General features: G+C 36.1%; 1 protein-coding gene across 1 annotated transcript; it reads right to left on the reverse strand.

Moving 5' to 3' along the window:
* Positions 1-1,316: 1,316 nt before the first annotated feature.
* LOC137405498 (phenazine biosynthesis-like domain-containing protein) lies at positions 1,317-8,760 on the reverse strand. The gene is made up of 8 exons (XM_068091794.1): positions 8,652-8,760; positions 8,457-8,553; positions 7,923-8,131; positions 4,461-4,490; positions 4,073-4,173; positions 2,929-3,113; positions 2,090-2,152; positions 1,317-1,913 (listed from the first exon to the last, which is right to left on the reverse strand). The coding sequence occupies exons 1-8, from the start codon at positions 8,739-8,741 to the stop codon at positions 1,792-1,794; spliced, it is 897 nt and encodes a 298-aa protein (XP_067947895.1). The 5' UTR covers positions 8,742-8,760; the 3' UTR covers positions 1,317-1,791.
* Positions 8,761-12,441: the final 3,681 nt, after the last annotated feature.

The raw sequence follows: 12,441 nt of genomic DNA on the forward strand, positions 1-12,441 counted from the left end.
TTTGTCGTTAACTGAAGCTTGTTATCAGTTCCTTTAGTGAAAGTTCTACATGGGAGTGTATAAACAACTCAGTTCACTCTGTTGGTGGGTTTGAGCAGTGTAATGCGTGCCATTAATGAATGGTGCACGTGCTCCATTACATTATCAAATAGGCCAATTATGTGTTCTTTTCATAATAAATAGACCTAATTGTCAGACATAAATCAAATATTTTATTTCAAAACAACGTCAAAGAGTATGTTCATTGCAATCACCAATAAATTATCACAATAGAAGCAGTGAAAATTATCTTATTATTTAATTGGATATACTTACAACAGCGCTCCCTCAAGTGCCGTACCGAGTGTCTCACGAGAAGCTTGTCTTGTCTAAAATATTACTTCACTGCATTCTGCTAATTGCTAGTATTGTTTCTATTTACATGAGATATATATTTTTTTATTCTATTGCACTCTGCATATTGCAACAGACTTCACTGATGCTGAGTCGAGAGTGTATAATGTATACTGGACTTGAGAGTTGCGATCTCACTGCTGTACACAAATGCTATTTTCTAATGTTTTTTTGCAATCATAGAGGTAATGAGCAGCCTTTATGAATTGATAAGTTCGAACCATTGCACTTAACCTCTGATTGTTGACCGCTTACTAAAGTCTAAGTGACTTTAGGAACAGTAATGAGAAATCCTGATTGCAAAATACTATAATCTAAACAGATTCAGTTTTTAGGAAACCTCCAACTATCACTGGAAGAGAATAGTTGCTAACTGTGAGTAATTGACTTGAGCATGAGTCAGGTTCCTATTGGCTCTATTAAATTCTACAGTGGCTTCCTCAATCACCGTTCATAGATTATGTGTACTCATATTTAGCCACAACTTAATCGTGACAAAGAAACCATATTTGACACAATTGCGGAAGCTTTGTTAAAATATGGCTTTTTGCAATAAATGGATGACAAGATCAAAAGGTTATTTTATTGGTTAGTGAGAAACAAAAACCAAACGATTTGTGTGAATCATTGTATGAAATTCTAGAGCTTGAGCTATATTAATAAAAACCTCAGCTATGCTTCTACAGAGTTTAACAACTGTTTTCACTCCAAAGAGTGTGTGATGTATTCGTGCTGCATTTGCTGATTATAGTAAAGGTTTCCGCTACCTAGAGCACTCTTTTTGCTTTAAGAAAAGGCAGCTCAGCTGTAGCACAAACAAACCAAAGCTTGTAAGTGCACACTGCTATGAGATGTAAGACAACCAACCATATCTAATCTTACAGCCTGCAATACTGTTGTTGAAAATGAAAACTGAAACTGTGTCAAGCCATTACCAATATATTCTACCACAGTCGGAGAGACATTGCTCAGAGCAGATCCACAGAGCAAAAGACCAGTATTGTAAAGTGATTACACTACAATTTCGGTAGAGCATGATGAGTAAAAACAATGCACTGAATGCAGATGTGAGCAATAGATGTGACAATGCAAGATAAATCTAAGATGCAAATAATACAAAAGAATAAAAGTGGAACAAAAAAGGATTGCTCAACATTACTAGTATTGATTTAGCACTTGTAAAAAGGAAACACTCAAATTACAGCTGCACAAGAGTAAAAATAGGACATTTAAAAATCATATGAAAAGTGAAGCGATATTAATGGTAATACTGCATAGCTGTAGCCTGATGGAGCCTTTGTGAAGGTGATGACACTGTATTGTTAAAACCAATGAATAGACCCAGTGGTGTCACTAGGAGCACCAGCATAAAAAGTTAACAAAGAATAACTAGCGAGTCTACAGACATACACGAATTGAGCCACATAAAAACAAGCATGCTGGTCCTCCGACATACACACTTCCCTTTGTCACATCTATGTGTACTGTTAAATCACCTCCCCTTTTGCTACACTGACGAGCTGCGAACAGAAATACTAAAATTTGCTAGATGATATATGCGGAGATGAAGACAAGCAAATCATAAATCAAATAAAAGACAAATGTATAGACTGAGGTGACATAGACTGCTCTGTCATGATTAGCAAGGTGCATCATAAGTAGAGCCCATAAAATAGTGACACGAGGCTGTTCATACCATAGAACTGACTAGCACCGAGCTCTTCAGACCAGAATCTCCCAAGAACAGTGTGCGCTGAACCTGAAACACCCAATAATGGTTTGAAAAAAACAACGAATAAATGCAGGGCTGTAGGAATGACAACAACTAATACATTGAAATCACTAGCTCTTACATACAGGTAATATCTTCTTTATACCTTTTCAAATCTGTTCATACCTAGTTGCGCCTATTCATACTGGCTCATAGCTAAGTTAATGTTTGTTCATTTTGGTTCATACCGGTTTATATTGGTTCATACCAGTTTATATTGGTGCACACCAGTTTATATTGGCTCATACCAGTTTATATTGGTTCATACCGGTTCGCGTTGACTCATACCAATTTACATTGGTTCATACCTGTTTATATTGGTTTGTTTCAGCTTGTACCTTGTAGGCTTGTACCTGTTTATCCTTGCTCATACCTATTCATACCTGCTGATGTCCATTTATGTAAATTATGCACATGTATTGCATTTTATTTTATCAAAATGAGTTCCTTGAGATGCTACTAGTGGGATAATAAATAAATGGCAACATAATAACACAGTGGAAAACATGACCATGCATCAAAGTATTTGATTTTATGTGTTATTATCGATTCCTTTGACACCTGGAGCTCTCGTTTAGCTACAAACCAGAAGATAAGGCACTGATGGGTTTTCCATAGATACTGTCTAATTGCCTTAAACAAAGACATGTTTAGACAAACGTTGAGATTTAGGTGTAAAACTATGAACAGACTCTATTACAATCTGACAATTAAGCTCCTAAAATTTAATTCATCATTACAATTAGCAATTTCATGTAACTAACCGGTGACCGGATCTTCAGAGATTCCATTCCAAGCAGCAAAGTACCGAGAAATGAAATCATATGGTTTACTTGAGGTACTTGAAGCTGGAGCATTAGTTGTAAGAATGACTCCTTTGAATTTACTAGCATCATGAGCGGCCAGTAAAAGCTTAGAATCAGGAATTTCTACTGACTCCAGATCGTCTCTAAAAGAAATCTTAATGCTGTTTACTAAAAACTGACACGCTAAGATGTAATTTTTCTGACACACATTTCATAAAAGCATCGCAAGAAACTAAAGACACGCCAAGATATTAAATTTGCTTGTGAATGGCAGCATTTCATGTCCAATAATACTGACCATCAACCGAGTCACCAAAGAAGAGCAAAAGCAAGTTACTGAAATTGACAACAGATGCCCCAGTTAGCAACTTATCAAGATATTTAATTCATATGGAGTGTCACAAGTGACTCCAGTGGTGCTTATAGCTAAACACCTACTATCATTAACAAATACTTAAAAGCAGGTGTATATGAAATGTCTGTGTAATGTAAGACGTCTCAGTGCTAAAGTCTACCTACTTTATCATTAGACTAGCTGTGCTTCCCCACGTTACCTGGGTATTAAAAATCAGCTTATAAACAATGAGAAGCAATGAGCGTTGCCTGCCACTTGCTATCAGCCTAGCATATTGCCAAGGGAAAATTTGAGTGAGCTTACTAATGAGCGCTATTAGTCACCATGAAGTTACGCAATCACCCTGCGGAGTACACAAAACCGTTGGGTATTCGCTCCCATATATCGGCTAGATAACAAATCCATCTCTGTGGCCTAATTGGTACGAGTCGGGCTGACGAATGGGAAGGTCCCTGATCAAACATTTTTTAGTACAGATTATTTATTCCAAGATTCTAATAGTTATAGCTGGAGGAACACACATACCAACACTGAGAAATTATCATTAGATGCTTATTCATCAGGTTCCCTTTGACTGACATTTGTCATGTCTGTATAACAGACAGATGTGCAATTTTATAAAACAAACAGTTAATTTAAAACATGCAAATTATAAGGCTTCATCTGGACTAAAACACTTCAACAGGTGGAATGAACAAAATACCGATACTACTATGTCCTAATTTGAGAGTTAACAAAGCGTTTAACCTGCTCCATGATGGCGGAAGCCTGACAAGCAGTTTCTCTCTCATAGGTGAATAACGCAGCACCATCTCAGATCTTTCTGCTTTAAAATTTGGTACAATGATCTATAAATAGAAAGATATGGTATCCATAAATAGAGATACACAGTATCTATAGAAAGAAAGACATGATATTTATAAACAGAAACACATACGGTAGGTAGGAGCATAAGTAGATTTGATGTAATAACATTAGTCAAAGGATTTACAATTCCACACAGTTCAGACTACTAACACTTGTCAACACCATCTATGCTTCTCACAACAAACACAGTAGAGGATGATGTTCATCTGCAAATAAGCTCGTTGATTATAAGAAAACTAATTATTTTGTAGACGCATATTGTACATACCTCAAGAACAGCACTGGTGTCTTCGGGCATCTACAAGTATTCATTTACTGGGTCATAGATATGAGGAAGACAAAGGAATAAATAGGAGCCAGCCAGAAAGTGAACAAACAAGAGTGAGCGGATGTAGTTTCGACGATCAGTCGATAAATAGTGTCGGCAAAACATAGTATGCTCAGCTAAGACCGCAATTTTGATTGTATTATTAGTCATTGCGATGTTCAATTCATTTCCTCAGCACCACTTTACTCACATTGTTCATTGAGTGAGAGTGGAACCATGCAAAGATGTAAGAGGAGCTAACTAGAACAAAGCTAGTTAGAGATAATGCTTTCAGCTGAGGCCCAGGAGACAATTGATTGTAAACTGCCATTATGTCAATCTAAGAAATTTTGCTTCAAGCAATTATGTGGCAGCCCTCAATTTCATTCTCTTTCTTCCGTTTAATAGTCAACAGTTGCAGGTCTATAAAGAACATAGTGAGAGCTTTGCAATCTAAAAAGCCTGGCATACATGTTCATGGATTTCTATATGGCCATCAGTTTAAACCAAAACGCTTGACAGTGATGTTGCAATTCAATGTATAAACAGAGATGTTGACATAGAGTAGGTTAGTTTAAAGGGTTAATGCTATAATACATGATAATAATAATAATAATAATACAGTCGACCCTCACTTCTTCCGACTAACATAGACTGAGTCATGTCCGGACATGAACAGGATCCGGACATTGAAAATTGAATACTGTACTGTACAATACAGAACTGTACATTGAACAGCATTTATTGTTTTACACACATACTGCTAAGTTACAATATACATACAGAGTATACACGGGAAAGTAAAATATGATTACACTGGCAATAAGGTGCAGTATAATATTAATAATAAAGTCATACCTCAACTTGCGAGCTTAATGCATTCTGGGACTAAGCTTGGATGTCAATGTGCTAGTATCTTAATGCAACATTTCTTATATAACGTAACTAAATACAAATTAGCGTAAAACCTCCGATTGAACGCCACCTCCATTTAATCGCCACTTTGACAATTTTTGATCTTAATGAACCCATAATATCGATTGATCAGTAAAAAAGTGTCCCCAAAATCGTTTTAATAATGAATAATTTACATCGATAACAATCAATTTTCTCATTGTCCAACTCCAAAGCATTTCGCTTTTTTTGTTGTTAGAACTTTAAAAATAACACCATCGAAATAATTAATTACTGTCTCAGGCTAATAGTAGTTCCTTGTTTAACGCGGTCTTAATACTTGAAAGTACTTATTTATAAAAAATGGTTTACATTTACGATGGTAGATGAACGACTAGTTTTAGGCCAAATATTATGTTTAGCAAGCAAAACTTTTACGCATTACATTTGTGCTAAATGCAACGCGTAAAAGTTTAGCTCTGCCACAAAACTGCTTGGATACTAATATCGACTAGTTCAGCAGTGCAGAAAAAGAGTTGAGGTCAGAAGACATTGTGGAAGGTATTGGACAACCAGAAGGTGTTCGTTCCACCGAAAGCCACAATCAGAACGCAGTTATTCGAGCAAATGATGCAAATATTTGTTTTTAAAATGTTAATTTTTGTTTCTGAGTATAATATAAGTTTGGTTCGCTCATCTCACTTGTTTATGAATATATACACTTGTAGGATTTGATAGATTATCATTATATAACTTATAAATTTGCAGATTTATAGCATATTATTTGATAGCATCATTGCAGTAATCTGATCTTATAATTGATCGCCGCGCATAACTCCTCTTCTATTGCACATAAAAAGCTAGTTTTGGCTGCAAACTATAGCAAACATATAAATGGGTGCAATGAGCTTTTATGCGACATTGGTAAATATACATGTAGAGATAAAATAAAAATCCATATTCAAATTTAGAATGAAATACAAATTGAAAGATCCAACAAATTGCAAAGCAGGACACGGGCTATAATATCATCGCAGGTTAATTGCAAGCAATAGATATCAACCGGTAGAGATATTCTCAGTTTCTCAATGGATATTTATTAAAAGTATTTTTGACAAGTTGGAGGTAAGTTAGCATATTTATAGCATCCAAAATGTTCAATATCACTCCACCAAAAAAAGAGGGCAAAATATAGGTGACATTCGCTTCACCAATAAAAGGGCTAAATTTATCTTCCCAAAATTCTGACGAGCCATTTGAAAAATACAACGCCAGCCTCTATTTGAATGCCACCTTAGATTGACCGCCACTATAGAGAAAGGGTTTAAAAATACAGGGCCATGGTGTTCAATTAGAGGTTTTACAGTAATTCGCTTCCATAGTATGAAAAACCGCCTAACATAAACTTTGAAATTAACTCAAATGAATTTAGCTCACTAAACACTTACAAAAAGCTAAGTTTTAATCTTTTATTTGACTTTAGTTTTGACATCACTTTAATTTTGTTGTTTTTTCTGAGTTAATGCTTTTTGCCTATCTTTCACTATAACTTTTAGCCAACCTTTTAAAAATTTTTTTAAACTGATGTGATAACAAAGACCGACCGATGCTGTTCTCGGAAACAGTCTCTCACATACTTGGCCATTCAACTCTTTCGCTACCGCGAAAGCCGATGTATCGGCTTTCGCAATAATATAAGTACTGGCTGTAAGCCGATGTATCGGCTTATCAAAAGGGTTTCACTTTTCTTTTTACTACGAAGCCGACACATTAGCTAGACCAATCAAATTTGTCTCCAACGAAACAGCCTTGTTGCCAATCGTGTGCAAGAAATAGAAATTTTTTTGGCTCAACAATTCCAATTCTAATTATTTTTCAAAACGGAAAAACTAGATCATTATTATCATGGCAATAAGATACACACTGCGTTCGTTTACCGCAAAGAAAGCATCAGAAAATTTGCAAGAGTAAAGTTCACTAATCAATTTATACTTATCCTGTACATAATTTTGTTCCGAATAAGATACATTCGACAGTAAAAACGATATCCGCTTTGATTTTCGAGATATTGCTTAAATACTAGCATTATATCAGTCTTTCGAAAATACATTCGAATTAATTTGGGCAGAATAATCGTTCGGTCAGAATTTAATGCGGTAGCGAAAGAGTTAATGGCCATCAAGAACCGACTCGTATCTCAAAGGTTTCTCATATTTCAAGACAGCAACTTGCTTGAAATGTTGCTCATATCTCGATTTTCTTGTATCTCGACACTCAAATGTCGAGGTATAACTGTACCAGTAATAATAACAAATTAAAATTACAGTACCACACTGACTCATGCACTGCTTATGTCGTTTGTCTTCGACAGCCACCAGAGAGTCAGTCAAAGTTGTCATTATTCGGACAGATACAACTGCATTGGACAATCATGCAGACTGCAGACGTTGTCTGGATGATTGTAAGCCCAAGGAAGCGAAGCATGAAGAAACAGGTGTCGACTGTAATGATCTCAGACCATACCCTTACCTGGTCAGTGAGGTCGGGCAGAGGAAGTTCCATGACAATTACATCACCATTGTTCTCAGCCACAAGTGTCCCACTTTTGGTCTCAAACCTGATCTTCTTGTTTCCATTTTCATACTTTTGAAACAAGACGGCGGCTGAAGCTAAAGTTGCATGTCCACACAGAGAGACTTCATTTGCTGGAGTAAACCAGCGCAGGCCAAACCTATCGCCTATGGACGAAAATATAATGTAGCAGCAGATCACAAGACATGAAAATAGATACACCCAGTTATTAATAGACCATAAGACAGATGAAAATAAATCTAGTCACTGATTAATAGACCACAACGCCAATAGTGTCTGCAAAGAAGCTTTAGATAGACAAAGATCTTCAATATTTATGCATCTTGGTTGATTTATTAGGAATAAACATAAAGTTGGAAGCAAGATAATTTGCCACATTTATCTTTGTAGTAATATGCCCTCAACATTTCCCTGATCTCTAATTTTCGCATTATGAATGATCATTAGAATACGACGAGTCATGTAGGCTACCTGTAGATAAATCTTCTTCCTTCAGCTCTTGCACAAAAGCTGTCTCAGATATGTTCATTTCACTGGCTATTCCTTGCATGGTACTCTCTGTTAATCTCTAGAAACAGTCATTTTTCAAGTGTTTTATTATTTCAAATGTGTCATGATGCTGATCAGAAACGACAATACAAAGTCGAAGATCAAAATTGTGATCACCTGATTATGGCGAATGATGCAAACGGCTGCTGGATTTCCACCGAATGGTGTGCTAGAAAATGAATCTACGGTATATATAGGTAGGTCCATTCTATGTGAGTCTGCTGCAAAAGAAAAATTCTATGCAATACGAGTGATATTATTAGAATTAAAGAAAAGGCAAAATTGGTGCTCAGACTAGCCACTGAGCAATGTAGACAAATGCTTATCTTTGGAGGTTATAGGCTCTTTTCTTACATTTTTAGCTCACCGAACAGATAAACATTGGATAGAGGTCACTGAACTAGACAGATAAACATTGGATAGAGGTCACTGAATCAGACAGATAAACATTGGATAGAGGTCACTGAACTAGACAGATAAACATTGGATAGAGGTCACTGAACTAGACAGATAAACATTGGATAGAGGTCCCTGAACTAGACAAATAAACATTGGATAGAGGTCACTGAACTCGACAGATAAACATTGGATAGAGGTCACTGAACTAGACAGATAAACATTGGATAGAGGTCACTGAACTAGACAAATAAACATTGGATAGAGGTCACTGAACTAGACAGATAAACATTGGATAGAGTTCCGTGAACTAGACAGATAAACATTGGATAGAGGTCACTGAACTAGACAGATAAACATTGGATAGAGTTCAGTGAACTAGACAGATAAACATTGGATAGAGGTCACTGAACCAGACAGATAAACACTGAATAGAGACGTTCAGTGAGCCAGACAAATAAGCAATGGATAGGGGAATTCTAAAATAAGTCTGATAGGATATTTTTTCATTTTCAAAAATCTATATACATGTTTCTCAAAGTTGGTGTGTCTGTCTGTATGTGTGTCTCCCGAACTATAGCTTTAGCACATGATGATTATTTTACCGATGCGGCAACGTGTTGCGATGCCCCTGTTAAGAAATATTTTTTGTAAGGTTCAATTACTATATCTAGGGTCAAGGCCAATTCTCACGCGAACAATTGTATCATCTCGGGTAGAAATGGCCTCTACATTCTCTCTGTTTGGTCAGACAAAGACAGTACGATATCCGATTTTTACATTTGTACCAGTGTCGAGAGGTACCAATATTGTAGTATTCAATGTTTTGATGGTTATGCTGGAACAGTAACCTTTTTTATACACACACACATTCGTCCATATCATACTTCTATGGACAAATTGTTATTATTAATTCAACATATTCAGGATTTTAATTTTGTTTTCTCAATTCGTATTAATTGTCTCATTACCGAATCATCTTTTATCATAATCGTAGCAAAACTGCCTTAATTTATCTATTACTTGCTAATTATTTCACGTTTACATCTAAACCTTTTTGTAGTCTTTTTTTTCAATTTATTTCATCTGCACAAAACATTTTTCTCATGATATGAAGTTTAAAAGTTGTTTGACAAGGTTTGAAAACCTTTACAGTTGTTTTTATGTTCTCTTAAAATATTTCAACTACCCAAAACACTTTTCTTATCATATGTATTGTGAAAGTTAGTTGTCAAATAGCAAATGTTGTTATATGTTAAATACAAACAAATTTTCTGTCCAAAGACTTTTTTATTACCCAGGCATTGCCGGGTAGCACAGCTAGTGGTCTATTATAAAGCATAGCAGTCAATAGCCAACAATATACATGATGTACCTGTAATATCAGGGTAATCTCTATGCAAAGCTAGAAAATTAAAGTGTAGTTTTATTAAGAGCCTTTAATAAGTGCATATATTGGAAGCAACTTTCAGAACAATATACTAGGCAGCAATACTATAATGCCATAATAGCTATTATGCATTCTAGAATAATCACAATTGAGAAACAATTTGTAATGCATATCAATTTTAGTCTGAACTGCAACCTCTTCATCACTAAATTTTATCACCTGTTTCCGGTTTCGTTTTCACAATAGCTAATAACAAATAACGTCGAACTGAGCAAGATCGAGAATCGCATCTCTTCCATGTATTTTATCACCTATCTGTTTCAGGTTTCATTTTCACAATAGCTAATAATGAATAATGCTGAACTAAGCGAGATCGAGCATCATATCTGTTAGAGCAATGTCGGCAAATAGCAAATCAGCATATTTGTTATTCCAATGTAATCAGCACACCGATTGCCCAATTTGAATTTCGAGAGAACTTCATGTTGATTTTGTATAGCGAAAAATATTTCCTTGAAGAGAGGACAAAAAATAGGCATGCTTAACATCGCAGGGCAAATAAAAATGTATAACAGGGTCATCGTAACCCGAGGGCGCATTGTATATAATTTCATCATCACAAAAGGAAAAGAGATGTTGTGTTATCGTCCGCTCACACATGCATTGCGATTACTGATGAGGTTTCAGCACAATAAATTGTACCAGCATGCGTCATAGACAGTGAAAAGAGCATTAGTAGAATTATGAGAAAAAGGAAGCTCTAGGAATAATTTTGTTTCGATAACTAAATATTATTAGGGCTGGTGAGCCAACTAATGGCAAAATTATAGGCACAATTGAAATATCAACACAACTATCTCTATCAGGCAAGTACTGTAGTAAAACTAAAAACTGAATAGATATTCTAGTGAAAAAGCTGTAAGAAATGAGTGATGGTTTTGAAAAAAGCCATGGTGAGCGACTCCGCAGGGTAAGGCAGACTGTATGGCATCTCTCATGCTGCCACAATTCCATTGGTGAGGCAAAATATACACCGCGGAAAGGCGACCGAGTTGCTATATATAAAGGAAAGACTTATGGGACAGAAATTGACTCAGAAAAAATGGCAGATGCCATTTTACGATATCGATAGAAATTTTTACAATTAAAAATCTTTAGCAAATTCATTCATAACATCCGAATTTTGTAAATTTATTTATGTTCGTGGTTGCATGTCGGAATAGTATACCTGTAATAGGTATGTGTTCCAACTAGGTACTAGTTGCTAGAACCACTTTAAGTAATATTTTTCCATTTTTGTTGATGTTTTTTCGAGGAAAGATTTTGTATTCATTATTTTTTTGTCCTCAGGGTATGTCTTTCTATTACTTGTGAGTACTGTTTTTTTACATACTGTATGTAATTTATACGGGTTTTTGGTTAGTGTCTAGTTTATTGCACATGATGGCTAGTTGCTACACAATCATTTTTCATGGTTGCGCATGTGGAATTTTGCAAAGTTCGCAGTCAACAGAGCAGCGTGATTGGTCCATTCAAAAAATCTGTGTCCAGCTCCAGCCCGCCTGCTTATGCAACCTCAAATACTGCTGCTGTTGTTAGACAAGTCAATTTGAGTTTTGCTCCTGAGAGACACATGATACATTACTTTAATAAAATTGCTCATTCATTGGAAAAATCTCCATTTCTGATCTGACTGACAGCAACCTCGGAAAAGGTTGCAATGATGATTAGAACTAAAGAGTTATTGTTCTTACAAAGAGCTTGTCTCCGCGTGTTAGGTCCAGCAAATTGTATTGTAGGATGCGTTAGGTTCAGCACATTCTGTTGGTTTAAGCAGAGCACATGTGAGTTGGTTTCAGCAGAGTACAAGTGAGCTGGTTTCAGCTCTCTCCTGTTGGGTTCAGCAGGTACTATAGGAAGCAATGGATTCAGCGCACTTTGTTGGTCTCAGCAGAGCACAAGTGAATTGGTTTCAGCTTTCTCTCATTGGGTCTAACAGGTTGTATTGTAAGTAACGGGGGCTTCAGCACACTCTGTTGGTTTCAGCAGAGCATAAGTGAATTGGTTTCAGCAGAGCATAAGTGAATTGGTTTCAGCTCTCGTCAGTTGGGTCCAGCAGGT

Source organism: Watersipora subatra, chromosome 1 (genome assembly GCF_963576615.1).
Source record: "Watersipora subatra chromosome 1, tzWatSuba1.1, whole genome shotgun sequence".
In the NCBI taxonomy this organism is placed as follows: domain Eukaryota; kingdom Metazoa; phylum Bryozoa; class Gymnolaemata; order Cheilostomatida; family Watersiporidae; genus Watersipora; species Watersipora subatra.

Coding starts and splice junctions, on each gene's coding strand:
- LOC137405498 (XM_068091794.1), bottom strand. CDS start 8,741: ATGGACCTACCTATATATACCGTAGATTCATTTTCTAGCACACCATTC. Junction 8,554..8,651: donor GCATCATTCGCCATAATCAG/GTGATCACAATT, acceptor GACTGTTTCTAG/AGATTAACAGAGAGTACCAT. Junction 2,153..2,928: donor CTCTGAAGATCCGGTCACCG/GTTAGTTACATG, acceptor TGGGTGTTTCAG/GTTCAGCGCACACTGTTCTT.